The sequence below is a fragment of the Pantherophis guttatus genome, chromosome 6 (assembly GCF_059756535.1).
Source record: "Pantherophis guttatus breed Tessera chromosome 6, ASM5975653v1, whole genome shotgun sequence".
Taxonomy (NCBI): Eukaryota; Metazoa; Chordata; class Lepidosauria; order Squamata; family Colubridae; genus Pantherophis; species Pantherophis guttatus.
In genome coordinates, this window is record NC_142068.1 from 40600829 (window position 1) to 40621437 (window position 20609).

Below are 20609 nucleotides of genomic sequence, written 5' to 3' on the forward strand. Positions count from 1 at the left end.
TTGCTATAGTACAAACTGTCTTTGCAAGTTACTGTCATTCAGTTTATCCCTTGCTCTATCAGTGTTTCCCCAGCCATTTTAAGATGTGTGTACTTCAACTCCCAGAATTCCTCAGCCAGCTCTAAGTCATTGATGGGTGCAATGCTAAACATTCATTTCAAACTAGGATCTCAAGATCTGGCCCAGAATCCTCATTCAGTTTTTCATTCAGAATATTTGTTTAGTTTGATTGCCTGCTAAAACTTCTAAAAATGTTTCAATTCCCTGAATCTAGTCTTAGCCCCATAACTACTTTATCTTCCATTTGGGGATAATTCTTTTCTTATAGGAAGCAGAGCGCCTTCGCCAAAGGGAAGATGACGAAAGAAGGAAATTTGAAAGATGGAAGGAAGAGGAGAGAGCAAAGTTTCACACAGAAATGGAAGAACTCAGGCAACTTTTCATCACGGAAATCAAGGACTTTTCCAATAAAAATTCTGTCTTGGAAGGAGTAAGGAAAAGATATGGCTTGCAATTTTCCTATTTTCTTGAATATTCAACATGTTTACCATCATTAATTCAGCATGGAAACATCTCTATTCTTGAAGTGAAGATATGTGATATATTGATAATAAGTATTACTACCTTATTTATACATCAAAGGGATAAAATCTAATACCTAAAAAAATGTTGGAAAACAGAGCAGTTTACAGCATATGGTTTACTTCCAAATGCCTTAAACTAAGCTGTTGACTAGAGATGCAGGATGCTGTCCACCAATTACTAATCCCATAATTTTTTGTTTAACATAAAATGATAAGGTGCATTCTTATCCTTTGCTGCAGATAGCAAAATGAATAAGTCCAAACATGGCTAGGACTAGGAAAACAATTGTTCTGACTGAGGGGAACTTACCCCAAATATTTGAAACCTTATGGAAAGATTACCAATATTACAAGAATAATAGGAGGCAGCTCCTTGATGTGATAAAGATGTTCTAGACCAGGGGTGTCAATCTTGATTTCATTGAGAGCCACATCAGGGTTGTGTTTGACCTCAGAGGGGCCGGGGAACATGGCCGGCTGAGGTGGATGTGGTCTTCTGCCAGTGAAAATGGAGCTCGGGGGGGCCGTGCACGCCCCCCAGGACCCCATTTTTGGCCAGGACGGCCTCCCTGAGCTCTGTTTTCATTGGCAGAGGGCTGCAGGAGGCCTTCCTGGCTGAAAACGGGGCCTGGGAGGGCTGTGTGTGGCCCTCCTGAGCTCTGTTTTCAGTGACAGAGGCACTGCGGGCTGGTCCTTCAATGTGCCATGGGCCAGATCTAACCCTTGAGTTTGACATCTCTGTTCTAGGCAATAAGCATATGATATCAAAGATTGTGTTTTAATTTCTTCCATCATTAACTGCCATTCAAGTACACGCTCTCCTCTGCTCTTCCTATCGTATGTGGATGAGTTATTGATAGATCCAAGGAAGGATGAGCGGCTTTATGACCTGTGAGAAAAAGTAAAGCAACAATAAGAAGCCTTATAAACCTATTTTTCTCTATTGTTCTCCAGGGTTCTTCCTATAGCAGACAATACGTTACCATGTGAGTGATTGTGATAATATTGAGATCAGTATTTTCCCAATCAAGATAAAATCTTGATCAGAGATTTAAAGCAAGATGCAATTGGGAATTCTGACCCTCCTGACATATAGCCATGCCTCAATTAGAGTGCTGTATATAAGTATATGTGTCAAATGTAAGATGTTACATGTGACATAGAGAAATATTTTTGGTTTTTCTGGCAGCTGCAGACTGGCACTTTGTCATAGATCACATATTCCTTCTGCAGAAACTTCAGGAATTACAAGTCAAGAATGCAGTAGCCTCACATCTTGGGACATTGCAAGATGATGATTCTTTTGAGAAACAACAGTGGACTAAGACTCAGAAAGAAATACAAGGGATGAAGGCAAGGATTGAACAACAGGTAGGGGAACCTAAAGGAATAATGCAGCTAGTCTATTGTCCTTCAGTCATATTGAGACAACAGCTCCAAGAGTTCTCAATCAACTTAGTCATAACTATACTGACTCATACTTCTGGAAATTATAATTTTGAACTATTGTATAACAATAGATCCACTTAACACTTAAAACTAATATATTTTGTTTATAGTTCTTTGGATTCAATACTTTTAGCTCTATAACCATTGAAGAACATTATCAGAACCACAGTGAACAGATTGTTCTGAACTTATTTATATTGATGTTTTAAGACAATTTTTAATCAGTAAAGTTATACAAGCTGCAATTTAAACCCGTACAGAGAGAGAGAGAGACATACATACATACATACATACATACATACATACATACATTCACACACACACATATATATACATATATAGTTACAAGGGAAAATGTATCTTGATGAATCCTGCAAAAAAAAATTTAACAATATGATAGGATCATCCTATATTAGACCTTTCTCCAGATATCTTGACCATGACTTCCAGCATTCCTAACCATACCCTAAATTCCCAAATTCTGTATCTGGGAATACTCACCAGGAGAGCATCAGGTTGGGAAATACTGATATGTACTAAAATGGGTTTACAGATTCCTCAGTGAAACAAGACATTATAGGACTGAATGCAATCTTTAGTTGGCAGTCTGAATCAGGTGCATCAGAAAATGTGAAGTCTGGCATTTTTGCTAAGACTCAAATAACTTGTGTTAGATAACTGGCAAGATAACTGTCAATAAGGCTGGGTACTTTTTCCAATATTTATCAGAAAACCGAATGGCAGTGGAAACTTAGGAAACTTCAGAAGGAGAATGAGAAAGAAAAAGAAAAAGTGAGTACACTAAATATTTTTGCAGCTTTTTCTGCTAATAGAAAAATAAGGACATTGTATTCTATAATTAATGCCAGCCATGCCTATTCATTTAGGGCAGAGGGGGCAGGATTAACCTTCATGGAGAAGAAATAAAATATATTTATCATCCATTATAGACAAGGAGATTAACTGATGATACACCCTCCACCATAGTATAAAGAGGATTCTACTAGCCAGAGAAAGTCTGAAGGGTCTACCTTCCTTTATCTATGTTTGATATAGTATGTGTAGATACTTTAAATATAGATGGTGCACATACGTTACATTACATTGCATGTTCATGAAGGACAGCAAAATCTACAGATATAATCCCATTCCTTCCACACTTGTATCTGAATTATACTTCAGTGCAATGCTTTATTGTTTTATGGTATGACTAAGCAATAAGATTCAGAATAATGCAGTTCACACTTGAAAACAGTTCTTATTTTTCTGTGGGTGGGTGGGTGGATCGATCGAGACTGTATGCCTTTATTGTGAAATCAGATTCTAGAGACATTAAACCATAGACAACTAAACCCATTTAGTTGCAGCCTACATAATTGCATTTCTAACCATTTGTCTCTATTAATGAAGTGTTTAATTAGATGGAATCATCTTTTCACCCAAATGTTATTTTTCTGTTTCAGCTGAAGAATGAGAATGAAAAACTGAGGGCTTTCTTGTCTTCTGACCAATCTAAAATGACTGAATATAACAAGAAACAACTTGCCTCCCTTACCACACAACTCAGAGAGCAAGCTGGTGTCATCCAATCTCAGGAGAATACAGTAAACTGAATACAGTTCTTCTGAGAAGTTCTTTATATTCTTCTATTTAGAGAAGAGCTTGTGTTTATTTTCAGATGAGAACGCTCCTGCATTCTGAGAATAAAACTATACTGTTAGTAGACTCCCATGAGGCAGCATTTCTGGGACTATTATCACCATTTCATATTTTATATGGAAATTGCATGTCTTAATGTTCCCCTTATTCCAAACACTTAATCATCATACATAAGTATGATGCAAAATTAAAGGGCAAAATTTGATTTGGAAGATGTGTGGTGTTGAGAATACCTTAAATAAAATGTGTTGTCCCTGGATTATGCATTAGTTGTGGAGGTAACCATTTAAATCTTGAAAAGATATAGCCATTTTAAGGTAATACCTGCAGATGCTACCTGTATAGTACATATGCTTCAAATCACAATTTACCTTTGAATCCAATTGGTTGCACAGCCCTGTAATCCAGATAATCTAATTGCTTTGCTGGTGAGAAACTTTCACCCTACAATATATATGGCTTACACCAAAATGTAGTTTTGCTTTACTTACTTTATACCAAGTGACTTGATACATTATAAATAAATAACAGGTTTGCACTCAGACATGTAGGCTAAAAGATGAGAATAAAAAATAAATTTCTAGGCAATGGCAGAATAAAATGTTGAACTTTAAGGTGATATTAATATCCATTTGGGGTCATGTTGATCCTCCCTGGATTGTGCTCCTGCCTGGATAATGTTTCATGATTTTTGATCCCTGGATTGAGGGAAAGAGGCCAAAATGTGGCTTTCCTTTCATTCTTCATCAAAGTAATAACTGAGTCTTGTACCTGGGAGAGATCAGGGAAAATTCTCTGTAACTGCTCCTTTTCTGGCCAATGTAAAGTGCTAGGCAAGCACTTCCTCTTACAATGTCACTCCCTTCTGGATATAGTAGAAGAGACATTTGAAACATATGAAACACATTTTATTTTGAAATGTGAGTAGTAACTTTGTGAATTGATTTACATTATTATGTACCTGTCATATATCAGCTAAATTCTTATCAGACCTCATAAATAATAAGTGATTTATTTTACATGTTATCTTTCAGATTAAGCTTCTGACTTCCAGTAAACCCAGAGGTAATGATCAATCCCTATATTGAATAACTGTCCATAGTTACAGTAGATTTTCTTTCTCTTTTGACAAAACTATAGAATTCTTTAATAGCCATGCTTCTACATCCAGAAAGAACATCTATATATTAGTAAAATTCTCCTGTTTGTAACTTTAAATTGGGTGAAATGGTGCTTCATGAGGCAATAATTTATGAATCAACATACTTGAAATATGCTAACTTAAAGAATGCATCCAAAATTTAGTCCCCATTACTCCCATGGGATTGAAATTTGTGGGTGCTACAACACTGCAATCACATAATCATAATTTCAGTGTTCCCTGTCAGCATCCCATAAGAGAAGTCAGTGGAGAAGCCAGCAGGAAGTCAGAAGTCACTCCTGCTCCTGTTGCTTTTTTGCCCACCCATAGTCATTCTGTGTCTGTTTAGATAAGGAAATATTTCTGAAATGACCCAATGGATTGCAGGTTGTCTAGTAAAATATGAAATTCCATATAATGACAAGTGAAGGCAAGACAGAGAGAAACAGAAAAACAATATACAGATATTTCATTGCCACGCTTAGGTTTGCTGAACAACTTGTAATGGAATATGGTAATGTTTTTAAACCTGTATAAAAACCTAAGGTTCATTTACATGTTATTATTTCTCTCTCCCCCCTCTTCACTCTATACATCCAGATGATATATTTATCATAATATAAAGTGATGATTCATGGGCTTTGCAGGGGCTCCAAGTGATAATACTTTTCATTTGGCCCATGTTTTCCTATCAGTTTTCTTAATGGAACAGTTTCATGGTACTATTTGGCTTCAGATTGCTTTCTCTTTCCATTTAAAAGAGCTTGGCTGGAGCCAAATTAAGTTACACTTAGTTCCCATTAAAATAATGGCTAACTCATTGTGTTAATGCCATGACAATGTGAAAGATGTGATTTTGTTTTCGAATAGGAATATAGGCCTTTTTTAAAAAAATTGCTTTTAATTTTCAGAAATCCAACAAATACCCAAGACAGACAAACTGGAAGAATCCAGCGAAGAAGGTATATTTTGTAAATTTCACCTGCCATTTTTCTTATATGCTAACTATTACTATTACTGAGAGAGAGATTGATCACTCAGAGATACTTTCTGAGATGCTGAGAAATTCTCGTAAGTCAGGAAAAGACAGTGGCTAGTCATTTACTTTGGGTTTTAGAAGAATTTCATAATTAATTCCAGAGGTTGGCAATGTACAAATTGATAGTAATGGAGTTAGAGTTCTAGTCATAGATTATGACTATATTAAATCTGGACTATATTAAATCAAGCACTACATGAGATCACTATATTTTAATTGGGTTGTCTCTGCTGTCCTGGAATGAATGAAGGTGTTAGGACTATTTTCTTGAATTTTACACAAGCTATCTCCTTCAATAACAGAGTAAATTGAAGTCAGATGAAGACGTTTGTTTGTTTGTTTGTTTTTCTGAAATAGATCCGTAAGTGGCAGTTTTGTGGTAGGGTATAAATGTTAAACATTCCAGAATTGGGATTTATAACCATCCTGCTCATTGGTTTCTGTAGAACTAGATGATACTTTGGACACGAAGAGTAGAGTTCTGGAAACATTGCGGAAGGATCCCAATTTTTTGAAGCAATTCCGGCCAATTCTGGAAGAGACACTTGAAGATAAACTGGAGACCATGGGACTGAAACGAGTAAGTGCTGTGAGAAGAAAAAAGTAGAAAAGGAACATTTTTTCATTTTCTTATCTACTAGACTTACTTTGAATTTCAGCTGGATGCGATTTTGAGGATTGCAATATATATTAGTTTGGCAAAAAAGTGACATAAAATTATACTCATCTTTGAACACCTGTTCAACACATTCACATGCTTAACAGAAAATTGAAAAGCACCCGAACATCTCACTGTTCCTCTCCTCCTCCTCCTCCTCCTCCTCCTCCTCCTCCTCTTTTGAACCTTTTTTCAGGAAAATGGTTTGCCCAGGGAACTGCTTTCTCTTTTGCCTCCAAAAATCAGGAAGTGCTAATTAAAGAACATTCTTTTAAGATTCATTCTTGACTACTTTCTCTCAGTATATTGCAACAAACCAATAAAAGACAAGGAAATAAGAAACCATGAGATAAATATATTTGCAAGAAATGCATTCTTGTTTATGCAATGTAGCTGACGCAGGGAGTGTGGAAATACTTAGGATCGAACAGTCATATTCACAATAGACAATAACTATATCATGAACTGATTTATTATTTCTCTTTAACTGTAATTTGCAAAATTTAAAACTAACTTCTGGATTGCCTCATATTTTTATTTTTATAGCTAGATAGATTTATCAGTGACATGCATCTAAAGCAAATAATGTCTTTCGAGTCCCTTTCTTTTCCTTTGACTTAACTGCAATAGAAAAGGTAGACTGCAGTAAAAACAATAAAACACTTTATGACTTTAATGGTCTGCTGTCAGTACTTAATTATTTCCCTATTGCAAAGTGATGTTTTTTTTAAAAAAAAAAATCAGTGGTCTTAAATTGCATAGCTATATCAAGTTCCCTTTAGAATTAATAAATGGCTTTACATTAACTTAGCTGGCATCCTCTCACAGCTAGTAAAATGATGACCTTCAGATCCTCTTCTTTCTCCAAAATTCTGCTCAGGTTAGAGTCTGATTTCTCAAAACATAATCCTTGTTAATCTTCAGTAATCTTCCCTCTACCCAGGGAACTTCTTCAGTAGTCCTCAGTACCTCTGGAACTGGCATATTTTTGGCAGCCAAAACAGCCTGAATCCATTGACTTGCTGGCCATCTTCTTTTTCTCCCCATGAGTTCATCCACAAGTCCTTTTCTATGAGCCACTTTTGTTGTTGTTGTTGTTGTTAGTTGCAAAGTCGTGTCCGACCCATCACGACTCCTTGGACAATGTTCTTCCAGGCCTTCCTGTCCTCTACTATCCTCTAGAGTCCATTTAAGTTCACACCTAATGAGCCACTTAGTCTATTTCAATTTTCTTCCCACTCTTCATGAGCGTCCCTCTTTCTGTTTCATTCCCAGCTATTTTCTCATACTTAGTTTATCGACTCCAGGCACAGCTCATCTACCTGGGAGATCAGATAATAATTTGGATAATTGCAAAGGATAATTTCCTTTTGTAATGGGTTTAAGATTGGAATACTGAGTTGTACAGCAGTTTAATCGTCCTTCTTTCCATCCTTTTTAATTCAGCAGTAACTCTTCAAAGGAGTTGAACCAAGTTTTCCACCTGAATAGAGGCTCCCATTATTTACATTCAGCCTAATATGAAGAACCCCCTGTTTAATTTGAAGAGGTTGAGATGTCAGGAATTTATTTGCTGCATGAATGATGAGAGCAGGCCTCACACACATATTTATGCTGATTAGAAACATTTGTTCTGTTTTGTAGGGTACAAAAGGCATCCCAGCTCAAACCTATAAACATTTGAGAGCTTTGATAAAGAAACAGCAGCAGCAGAAAGCTAAAACATTTCCAGGTCTGCTAACCTTGAGAGATAAACTTGAAAAAGAAGTTCAGAAGAAAGCGGTTCAGAAGGATGAAGAAAATATGTCCTTGCCGTTTTCTTCAATCTTTGGTAAGACACTCAGTTATATTATTTAGAAACATAACATTCATTTGATTTGGTTAATATTTTATCATTTTATATAAAAACAACAAAATATCTTAAAAGACTAACAAATTTAATGCTTAAATGATGCTGTGCTCCCTGACTCGAATGTTATATATTTGTGTTTTTACATTTTTTTCAAAATAAGATGAAATAAATCTAAAGGCTAATTTGTAAATTCGAGTTTATATATCGACCCTGCTCATAATAAAAAAAAAATCCATGACTACTTTTACAGCAGATGGACTCTATGATCCCATAGGTATTCTTTGTATAGACTTTAATTATTCAGATTATGAAAGCAGCAAAGTTTATTTGCATAGCACATACATGCTACTACATGTATATGTAGTATACATAGCACATACATGTATACTGTATCAGATATTAAAGGGTTCAGTACAATCTCCAAAATAAATTCCATAGATGCATTTTGTGTGATTTTCTTGACAGGAATGTAGAAGTGGATTCTCATGGCCGCCTTCCATGATGTTTTTTTATTTTTGAATCTAGCTTTTAGACCGGCCATTCCCTCAAATTCTCTTATCCAATACTAATTAACCTGACCCTGCTTAGTTTCCATAAGCCAGATGCCATATTTTGTCACTTGTCAAATAGTGTGAATAAAATTCCTAAAAGCAGAATGAGGAAAGGAAATATTCAACTTGTAACACAAGTTGTAGATTGGTGCTATGTAAGACTCCATTGCACTCCAAAAATGTTTTTCTCCTTTTCTCCTATTATTCAGTCCTAATAATTAAGAACAAAACAAAATAAAAAATGACACACAGCAATAATTGAAAGATATATAAAAGAACATTTATAATCTTGAGATATCCTAAATTTTAAGCATATTCAGTATTTTCTGAACTAAAGGTTACTTGTATCAATAAAAGTAATTGATAAGAAATTACCTTTCTTTATTTTATTAAATTTGTTTGCCACCTGTCTTACCACAGGATAAGTCTGGGCAGCTTTAATGTTAAAAATAATAAAACTATCATGTTTCCTCGAAAATAAGACCCTGTGTAATATTTTTTGAACCTCGAATTAAGTGCTTGGCCTTATTTTCAGGGACATCTTATTATTTTGGGGTACATGGAGGAAGACGGAGCTCCTCTACTTGTCTTACCTGATTTCCAGCTCTGTCTACCTAACCCCCTAACCAGAAGAAATGGCGGGGACTGGCTGCACATGCACTTAAATATTTTTGGGAAGGGCTTATTTGGGGGGACTCATTTTTGGGAAGGGCTTATTTTAGTGCATGCACTCAAAAGCCCGATTGGGCTTATTATCTGGGGTGGTCTTATTTTCGGGAAAACAGGGTATACAAAACATGTATATAATACAAACAAAATACTATAAAGATACTAATTGTACAACAGTACAAATTATTATAAAGAACTAGATGAGAGTAAATCCTTCACTAAAGACTTTTTTAAGGCTCTTGTTATGGTAATTATTTGGTCTATGCTGTTTCCCAGACTTTGTAATATTAATAATCCAGGAAAAAGCATACTTTAATGTATTTATGCATTTGGTAAACATGGTAGTGAGTGCAATTTTTTTTACTAGAGTAAATATTCTTCTGTCTGTTATAAAAGCCATGCTTAAAAGATAGGTTGCAGTCTTTCATGAAGATTGGGAGATAAGCATTTAAATTCAGTTAATCCAGGACACTTTTCTACAACAGGAGTGATCCATATGCAGTCACAAAAGGTTTGCATATATGTACTGTACATGTGTCTGCAATTGCAGAACCTGAGATTCTGGCTTTAGTATTAAATCTGTGGGTCAAGTGTATGAAAAGGCCAGAATAGATCATTTATTTTTACTAGTGGGGAGATACTTATTGTGAGATTACTTGCTATATTCAGGATCCATCAGTGACTCAGGTATGAATACGTAAGAGGCAAATGGATCAAAACAATTTCTGTGTAATGTTTGAGTCAGCTGGATAATTGAAGCCAAGTCACTAAGAGGATTTTTACTTAGGCTTCTTGCTTCATTTGGTTTCTGGGGCAAACATAAAACTTTTGTCATGTTAGAACTGCAAATCCTGCTTTTCTACTTGCATTAATGCTATTAGAGGTTATTCACAAAGCAAAGGAGATATAAACCTTGCATTTTAAAAAATGCTGTGACATGCTTCAGACGTGGTTCAGTTGTAATTGTTTTGATGTCGAACTCTTTTACAGTGAATCTTTGAGACTCAGATTAAATACCAGGGTTTTTTTTTTATTAAACTTTTTCAATCTTTTCCTTCAGAAAAAAACCAAAGAGACCAGCATTCTCCACTCCAGGTTACACCTTTGAAGATTGGATCACACCCAGTGGAAGTACCATATTATGCCCTGGAGACACCCAAGCCAGCTCCTCGGAGCAAAGTTAGTTCCATGACTAGTTCAGTAGAGATTCCAAAGGTACCATCACCAAATCTTATTAGAAGCAGTTCACCTTCTCTTCAACAATCTGCTGTACACTTCCCCAGGTAAGTTCTGGATTATAATTGTATTTCCCTGAGTTGATGTTTTAACCTGTGCTCCATCTTATTATAATTAAAGTGAATTATTTATTTATTGAATTTATATAATCACCCATTCATTTGCATGAGACTTAGGAAACTTACCTACTTTAGTAATTGCAAATGTGCAAAATAGTCAATGAAAAGCTGATAAAAACTTTGATAATCACAGACTCAGCTCATTTGACAGACAAAAGCAGACATAAAATCCACATTCAGGAATGCAGTATGACTCTTGGTTGTGTAGTGATTGAGAATGCTGCATTTCTCTTCTTTGCTAGGAATAACAAAAGTTTAAAATTTCTTTTTATAAATGAAGTAAGTTTCTAGATGGAGGCTAGAAAAGAGAATAATTTAACATACTATATTTTTCGGAGTATAAGACGCACCTTTTTCCCCTAAAAGAGGCTGAAAATCTGGGTGCATCTTGTACTCCGAATGTAGCTTTTTCGAAGCTTTTTCAGCTCTAACGAGGCACTAGTGACTGATCTTCCCAGCTTTGCCTGCTCCCTCAACTCTTCGCTGTGCTTTAACGAGGCGCTAGTGAGTGAAGCAATCTCCATGCTTTGCTCCGACTCTCAGCTTCTTTAGAAGCTTTTTTTCAGCCCTAACTAGGCACTAGCTGAGTGAAGCAATCTTCCCCCTCCCCTGCTTTGCCTGCTTTTCTCATTGCTGCTTCCTCTCAGCTGTGCCTTAGAAGCTGTTCTTTATCCCCAAGCAGGGGATTAAAAAAACCTGCAAACTAATGTGCTGAAGCTGACCAGACTAAGGACACTAGCCAGATGAATACCTGATAGGCAGATTTTTTTTTTCCTATTTTCCTCCCCAAAAACTAAGCTGCGTCTTATACTCCGGTGCATCTTATACTCCGAAAAATACGGTAGCTCTTTAACAGCCTCTAGTTAAAATAGAGGCTGGAGAAAGCTCTATAGAGCCCTGGAGAAAGTCTCACTAAACAAAGCAGAGGAATTTTTGCTATGAAAAATTAGTAGTTTGGAAAAAATATAAATTTGCTTTAACTTTTTTTCTTTTTTCTGTGTGTTACCTAATCAAGTTGAAACGCTGTATTTCTCTGTGCAAGTTAGGGAATTCTGGGTAATTCCAATCTTTAGCCCTTCTTCATGTAGAGCATCACAGTATTAGTTGTTTTTGATCTGTAAGAGAAAAAACTCCTGCAGCATCTCTCCAAATGGTCTTATTTTTCTTCTGTGTTGTAGCCTTCTTGTGGTCTGCCAGAAGCCCTGTGCTTCTCTTTTCAGTATAGCTTTTGTAATTTATCCTTTTTCATCAACTATTTTGCGTTTAAATATTTAAAAATTCAGTAATTATATCTCTACATATCTCTTTTCTTTTAAAATAGACCAATCCAGCCATGGATAACAAAAACTATCTACTAAGAAAGGAGGGTAAATTATCTAATCAAATGCCTCGATGCTAAGTAACCACATAGTTGCATTTTTGGCATGTAATTGCCAGAAACTGCACAGATTGTAATGGCCTTTTCTTTCACACACTTATGAGAAAGATGCCAGACATGGCATTCCTTGGCAGATAAATGTTTTAGCAAGAAATACCAAGCCACCTTTTCCCAGGAGGATTGAGACCACCTGCAAGCTCAATCAGTCTGCTACACTGATTTTTTGTGAGGTTTTTTGGTGTTCATTTGTAAACTGTTTGAGTTTACCTTTGAAAAAAAGGTGGGACATATTTTTACAAATAGGTCATTGATATGCCTGACTAGGTGGCTCAGTGGCTTAAACACTGAGCTTGTCAATCAGAAAGGTTGGCAGTTCGGTGGTTCTAATCCCAGGTTTCCTGCGTCAGCAGGGGGTTGGACTAGATGACTTCCAAGGTCCCTTCCAACTCTGTTACTGTTACATATGTATTCCCTAGCTTGGCTACTCTGAAAGTACTTCAGATTTTATTAGAAAAGTTGTAAACTTTCTTAAAATCTCATGAAGCAAGGCCTCTATAATAATTGTTTATTGGTTTTATTCAGTTTGGACACTTCCTGACTCTGGACTGATTCTGAGCAGCTCACAACATAATTTAAAAAAAATACAATAAGATACAATATAAAATAGTTCATAATATTTATTCTTTTCCCATTTTTCCTTCTATTGTGTTTCTCTCCTTTAGTACTTCACCTTTCAGCTCTGAGACTGAAGAGTCAGAGGAAGAAACAAACATGAGCTCTCCAAAACACACATTCCTCAAGACGGAACCAAAGCAGAGCAAACCTGTCCCCAGAGCAGCACAGGTGGAAGAGAGTGAGTGGGATTCATCTGACACAGACTTTTCTAAAGAGAAACTTGGTACAGGAAAGAGTTTTTCAGTTGCAGCAGGAACTCATTCAGGTGACTATCATTTAATTGGGTTTATTACTGTCATAAAGTATACAAATGTCAGTGTCAAAAAAGTAAAAAAAAATAGCACATCCGAAAACTAAGATATGTATCAACTACTTCAGTAATCAAATGAACTGGGACAACAGTTATCTTGTTATACATTTTTATGGGCTTAAATGACAGACAACTGAATTTTGGTAGTTGCTATCTTAATACCAATGTTTAGTAAATGAATACTAAGTGAATTAATACCAATGTTTAGTAAATGAATACTAAGTGAATTAAATACTACTATGGGGATTTGCCAGGGTGTGTGGCTATACTACCAAGCTGTAAAACATACATGGCTATTTTTATAAAATTCAGTAAGAAGACACGAATTAATAGTTGTTTAGGTTAAATAACTATTCAAATAAATTAACCATGTCCTGTGAGGCCTAGCAATATGCTGAAAGGCTAGTACGATCATGTCACTACTAATTCTGAGCCTAACTGATTCCTTGCTTCACTTAGAAACACTAGTGCAGTCAATGGCTAAAAATCTGGAGAAGAAACTGAACATACCTGGAAAGAAGCCTCCAGGTGGCGTGAAGCTCTTTGCCGTCCAAAGCAAAGAAGATGCTAAAACCAATCATCCCACAAAAAAGCTTCAGGTATTGGTGTTATTTCAAAACCCAAGAAGGTATTAGGTGGTAGTCTTTTAATTTTGCTTCCTAACAGTACAGATCTTGTTCATAACTGATTCACTAGTAACATGATCTGCACATTTCTAAGAAAGTTGCATTGTATTCTGTAGGCCATAGTAGTAAATGGGTTTAAGGTTATTTACAAAAAGTAAAAAGATCAAGATAGTGAATACTTCAAAAGTAGTCAATATGTTGTCAATGATAGGATTGTTAATTGGGTTAATCCATAGTTGTAGTTAAATTGCCTAAAGATTATGAGCTCTACCACATCTCAGCAACAAAAAATCAGATGGCCAACACAGGGCAGGAAAAAAATACAGAATATATTTGGATACCATGTAGTAATTGTCTAGACTTCTGTAGCCTGGATCTGATAGCCCTACTTTATAAACTCTCAGGTATTAAAGCTTTTGAGTATAATATTGAGCTTAAGTTCAGTATAACTGAACTTAATATGTTTCTAGAATCCATATTTGTTTTCTGTGACATTTTTATTTATAAACATACATAGACTAAATAGCAAACATCTAGTGCCCTCCATAACAGTGGAAATACAACTTATGGATTTCTAGAACCTAAGACTCCTCAGATTGCCAGCATAGATAGAGAGCATCAGAAAGAGAAGGATTGCTGCAAATAATTTGCAAATATGCAAACCAAAGTAGACATGGAGAAGATTTATCCATGTGGTTGTTAAAAGTTAGCAATGATTTATTGGCATGTAATCAATTAATCAAAAGTAGATACTTTTAATAGCTAGAGACAACAGTTAATGCTAGGGCCACAGCAGCCATTAAAGTTGACCAGTAGTTTTTATACAGAGACTGGGGAAGGACTTGGTTTTTTATATTGTGTTAGGTCTGTAGGCTTACAATGCAGTTCCATTTATTTCCCATCTCAACATCATGGGAAGCTTGGTAAATTCTGAACTGCTTCAAGTGGCTACAAGAAAGGGACTTGGAGCTAAAAGTTGTCCACCCCTGTATGAAAGCCTGCCTAAATTGGTGAATGTTGTATGAATTTATTGATAGGTCATTCTTGTTTAGACATTCATGTGCAAGGTCTAACAGCATAAAAAATCCTTGGAAATAGTATTTAGAAATAAATATTAAAATATATTTTAACAAGTTTTTACTTGTTAAAGTGAAAATGCTCATCTTAGTGAAAATGTTCTGTTTAATGCATGTTTCTAAATCTATGTTTTATAAAAAATTCAGTGAAACATAAAATCTGAAGGGTAATTGCAAATCAAATATTTTTATTCACAAGTATCAAATCATTCCTGCATTTCTTGGTGCATTCAATCTTTGCAAGTTTTCATCACTTGTTCTCTCTTTGTCTTCTCTTTTCTTCCTGATGTAGTTTTCCTATGAGGAGGACAGTGATTTGGAGATTTCTTCCTTGGAGGAAATCAGCCAGCACCTGGAACCTGAAACTAAGATAAAGAAGCCACAAGGGGCAAAAGTTAGTGGGAGCTCCACTGGATTGCGGAGCACCAGTATCTGGACTTCCAGCAGCACAAAGGCTGGGGCCTGGTGATTCCCATGGTTAGATGAGTACAGAACCCAGTTGAGATAGAAGAACATTCCATGACAGAGAAATCAGATTAAATTTGATAATCACAAAGTACAAAGACACCAAATACAGAAAGTATCACATTCAAGGTTCTAGGTTCTGTTCATAGTTTCAAAGCAAACATTTAATTGATATGAGTTCTTTTAGTGCTACTAGACTGATTTGTTCTTCTGTTGAAAGTCAATATTGACATGACATTATGAATTAAATTTTGTCCAGAAGACACAAGCCTGATTTTTATATCATGCACATGTATAATGTTGTGCACTTGGGTCTGACTTAGTCTAGTATGTGAACCCAGTCTTCATGTACCATGGGATATGATTTAGCATTATATTATTAAAACAAAACATATCTTAGCACAGTATATAAATGCAGCAATAGATGTAAGGCTGAATCAAAAGGCAGCCATGGCATCATAGCCTCATTTGTGGGCTGTAATGAAGTTTACAGTACACCTTTCACTGATGCTCTAAGTGAATTTAAGTGACTACAAGAGGGAAAGAGGTATAATTCTTGTGGTCTACTTAATGGGGAAAAAAGGCTTTTGCTACATTGTGCTGTGATATGTAATCTACTTGGAAAAAAATGTTTCTGAAAAAATTCTGAATTGTTTATGCAATTAGGCAATTTTTCCTTTCTAATACTGTGATGGGTGCAACTTTCTTCTATTTTTGATATGTCTGTGAATAGCCATAAAAGTAAATCAGATGGAAAGGCTTCAAACATTTTTTATCCCATCAACCTTCTGTTCCATTCTTACCTTGATTGCACTTCAATGTACAGTAATTCTGAAGTGCAGACTACTTATTTGAACAGAACAGAATAACGGAGTTGGAAGGGACCTTGGAGGTCTTCTAGTCCAACCTCCTGCCTAGGCAGGAAACCCTACACCACTTCAGACAAATGGTTATCCAATATCTTCTTAAAAACTTCCAATGTTGAAACATTCACAACTTCTACAGGCAAGCTGTTCCATTGATTCATTGTTCTAACTGTCAGGAAATTTCTCCTTAATTCTAAGTTGCTTCTCTCCTTGATTAGTTTCCACCCATTGCTTCTTGTCCTGCCTTCAGGTGCTTTGGAGAATAGCTTGACTCCCTCTTCTTTGTGGCAGCCCCTGTGATATTGGAACATTGCTATCATGTCGCCCATGGTCCTTCTCTTCATTAAACTAGACATACCCAGTTCCTGCAACCCTTCTTCATATGTTTTAGCCTCCAGTCCCCTAATCATCTTTTTTGCTCTTCTCTGCACTCTTTCTAAAGTCTCCACATCTTTTTTACATCATGGCGACCAAAACTGAATGCAGTACTCCAAGTGTGGCCTTACCAAGGCCTTATAAAGTGGTATTAACATTTCACACGATCTTGATTCTATCCCTCTGTTTATGCAGCTAGAACTGTGTTGATTTTTTTGGCAGCTGCTGCACACTGCTGGCTCATATTTAAATGGTTGTCCACTAGGACTCCAAGATCCCTCTCACAATTACTACTACTGAGCGAGGTACCACATATACTGTACCTGTGCATTTTGTTTTTCTTGTCTAAATGTAGAACCTTGCTTTCTTCACCATTGAATTTCATTTTGTTATATAGTGCCCAGTGTTCAAGTCTGTCAAGATCCTTCTGTATCTTAAGCCTATCTTCCGGATTGTTGACTATTCCTGCTAGCTTGATGTCATCTGCAAATTTGATGAGTTCCCCATCTATCCCCTCATCCAAATCATTGATGAAGATGTTGAAGGGTACTGGGCCTAAAACAGAACCTTGGGATACCTCACTGCATACTTCCCTCCATGTAGATGCAGTTCCACTGAGGACTACACGTTGTGTGTGGTTGGTCAGCCAGTTACGAATCCATCTGGTGGTGATGCTGTCCCACATTTTTCTATTTTATCTAGTAATAGATTATGGTCAGGCGTGGGTTCTACTTACTTTTACTACCGGTTTGCATCATGCCCGTGTGCGCTGTTCTGCATATGCTCAGATCACGTATGATGATGTCTAGGTCAGTGGGCAGAACCTCCTGCCAGTTTTACTACCAGTTCTTGTGAACTGGTCCGAACCGGGAGCAACCCACCACTGGTTATGGTCTATTTTATCAAATGCCTTACTGAAGTCCAAGTAAATTATATCAATAGCATTTCTCTGGTCCACTAATTTTGTCACGTTGTCAAAGAATGCAATAAGATTAGTCTGGCATGATCTGTTTTTGATAAACCCATGTTGGATTTTGGTTATTACTTTGTTTGCTTCTAGGTGTTCACTGATTCATTGCTTGATTATCTTTTCCAGAATCTTCCCTGGTATTGAGGTCAGGCTGATATGTCTGTAGTTTCCTGGATCTATTTTTTTTTTCCTTTTTTGAAGATGGGAACTACATCAGCTCTATTTAATCCTGAAATACTCAAAAGTATTTTTTTCTATTATATGTAGGTAGAATCACATTGAAAATGCTAAAAATATTTCAGCATTAAATAAGTATATCTGTGAAATAATATAGATCTGACCCTGGGATGGGGGTGGTGGTGAAAGAGTACAATAAATCATTAAAGGAAAAGAAAAAAGTTTTCAGAAAATAAAAACTCAAAATATGCCTCCCCCCTCAATTTTGTTTGAAGCAAGGTGCGACACAGAGAAAAAATCTGAGTGGCTTTCAAGTTTCTCTTATTCTACCCTACAACAATATTGAGCATTCTTGGAATCCATATTGCTCTTGTTTCATAACTTTCCTATCATGAAGGGTTGACATTATCACGAACCATGATGAATGAACTACAACTTAAAATGTTGAAACTTAATGATAACCACCTAAGAATAATAGTTAAGCAGTTAGAGAAGGACTGGAGGGATTCTGATTCAGGGTCCATCCTCAGTCATGAGAGCTCACAGTGACTTCAGGCCACCCCTGGCACTTAAGTCCAATCTAACACACAAGATGGTTGTTGTGGAGATAAATAAAGATGGGAATGTTGTGATTGCTATCTTCAACATTAGGAGGAAGAGTGGGATATGATATATTCATCTCATAGTCATTTCCCAGTTGGATTAATGCCATGCACTCTACATAGGGCTGCCTTTAAAACACTCGAACTTTAATATGCCCAGAATACACAGTGCATACTATTTTGGGTGTACCAAGGTTTGCTCAAATTCCATTATTGTTGCCCAAATTTCATTGCCTGGCCATATTTTTTCAGATTTTTTCATCTTTAAAGTCTTGGATTGTACAGGGAAAGGTTATTTCTAGGATCACAATTTTCCAGGGATTGCCCATCTCACCAGATCTGACAAGGTGAGCACAATCCAGATCACCCTGGGCCCTAGAAGATGTGCCTTCTCTGTTCTAGAATCTTCCATTGGAACAACTACTTCCTGATTCAGAAAGTCCCAACCTTCTTAGCCTTCCACCAGAAACTGGCTGAGATGTTTGTTGCACCCAATATACTGTATGTGCAGTTCTTTTGATACATTAATTGATGTGTTATGGTTGTTTATAGATTTTTTTAAAAAAAATATTTTCTGGGGTTTGTTGTGAGGTATACAGGATTATCCATTTAAGATGAACAGCCTTATACATGTTGAAAATTAAATTTTATATATGTTTTATAAACATACAGAAATACAGTATGCTTTTTCAAGCAAAAGAAGGATGAACCATCTTTCTTAGTATTGTTCTCCTAAACCACTATTAATAGGAATTGACTTACAGTTACATTGGTTTCCAATGATGCATAAGTCCTCCATGATGTGAAATGAATGAGGATGAGAGGTGGAATATCTATAGAAGCCTCTTATTATCCCAGGGAAGACACTGGGAGATTTATGTCATCTTGTCTCATGATAATTATTCGTGGGCAATTGTTGCAATGTAATTGGTTCTCCCTCATCCCAAAAAGATGCTAATCTCACTATTCAACAAGCAAATAAATGATCCTCTACTGACTTTTTGCTATCCTGACAAATCTCCATTCATGGAAAGTTATGGAATGAGATATCCTCTGGCTTGAATAAGTCAGGCTGATCTGAACATTACATTTTTCAGGGGTCCCCACTTGTGCAGATATTTTTCTGGATCTTAATCTTCTTAAAATGTGGACCTTCCAATGTGGTCAGGCTTGTCCATAAATTACAACTTAATTTGAGGAGCTCTAGAAAAGATATTTGAAACTGAAAAGTTGCTGGCAATTGCCACTTGATGGCACCATGTCTGAAGAAACATGCAATGTTTTTCTTGAGACTTTGCAAATGATATTTGCAATAAGAAAAGGGTTTCTTTCCCTAAAGCAAAGCATATAGAACTCCCAAAGGAGTAATAGTGAATGAGCCATCCTATACATGTGTCTAAGTTGAAGGTCAGAGAAATAAAACTTTTGCTTGATTCTATTTCTCCGAACTTAATATGCATTTTCCTTACTGAGATCAATATTACAAAATTTACTCAAAACAATATTTCCCAAGAATACCTGAGGACTTACACATTTTAAGCATAACTAGATTTCTCAAAATTGTTGAACTGAAAAAAATGGGGGGGGATCAAATTACACCTAGAAATGTTTGGAAAATGTTCAGTGGCTATATTTGAAGTAGTAAATGAGTGTAAAATATTGGTTGGTTTAAATACTGTAGTGTAAATCAAAGATTCTCATGGTATGACATGAAATAATGAATGTCTTATGCATATGACAATTTATTTTTGGGAGGGGCAGGAGAGAGAGTATGAGATCATGACTGTACCCTAAAGAGATTCTAATATTTTTTATTCACAGAGCTGTATAAACTGTTCTAACTTATCTTTGTATACCCATGCAACTGCAGAGACATTATATTTATATGAAAGATTAAAGCTATATTTGTATCATCAGAAGTTTCCTATGCATATTTGTTATGCCACAAGTAAAATGAGAGTGTGGAATACAAGTAAAATGGCTCCTAGTCCTGTAAAATATCTGGAGATATTTTGGGAGGCAGCAGTTTTTGTTTGTTTTTTGTCTCTCGTTTGTTTGTCTAAGTAAGATCATGTGCCCTGCTGATTTTTATTTTTCTCATATCTGTGATTGGAAATCATAAAAGTTACACA

The 20609-nt window shown here is 36.1% G+C and overlaps 1 protein-coding gene across 2 annotated transcripts in view; it reads left to right on the plus strand.

Moving 5' to 3' along the window:
• DZIP1L (DAZ interacting zinc finger protein 1 like) overlaps positions 1 to 20396 on the plus strand; it is a 34635-nt gene extending 14239 nt beyond the window's left edge. For both annotated transcript variants that reach the window (XM_034439602.3, XM_087872723.1), the window contains exons 5-16: positions 329 to 490; positions 1818 to 1955; positions 2763 to 2825; positions 3497 to 3637; positions 4727 to 4757; positions 5745 to 5795; positions 6319 to 6452; positions 8175 to 8361; positions 10663 to 10885; positions 13058 to 13275; positions 13780 to 13919; positions 15315 to 20396. In XM_034439602.3, coding sequence (XP_034295493.2) covers positions 329 to 490; positions 1818 to 1955; positions 2763 to 2825; positions 3497 to 3637; positions 4727 to 4757; positions 5745 to 5795; positions 6319 to 6452; positions 8175 to 8361; positions 10663 to 10885; positions 13058 to 13275; positions 13780 to 13919; positions 15315 to 15491 — 1665 coding nt within the window. In that variant the 3' untranslated portion in view covers positions 15492 to 20396. The remainder of the gene's footprint in view (positions 1 to 328; positions 491 to 1817; positions 1956 to 2762; positions 2826 to 3496; positions 3638 to 4726; positions 4758 to 5744; positions 5796 to 6318; positions 6453 to 8174; positions 8362 to 10662; positions 10886 to 13057; positions 13276 to 13779; positions 13920 to 15314) is intronic.
• Positions 20397 to 20609: the final 213 nt, after the last annotated feature.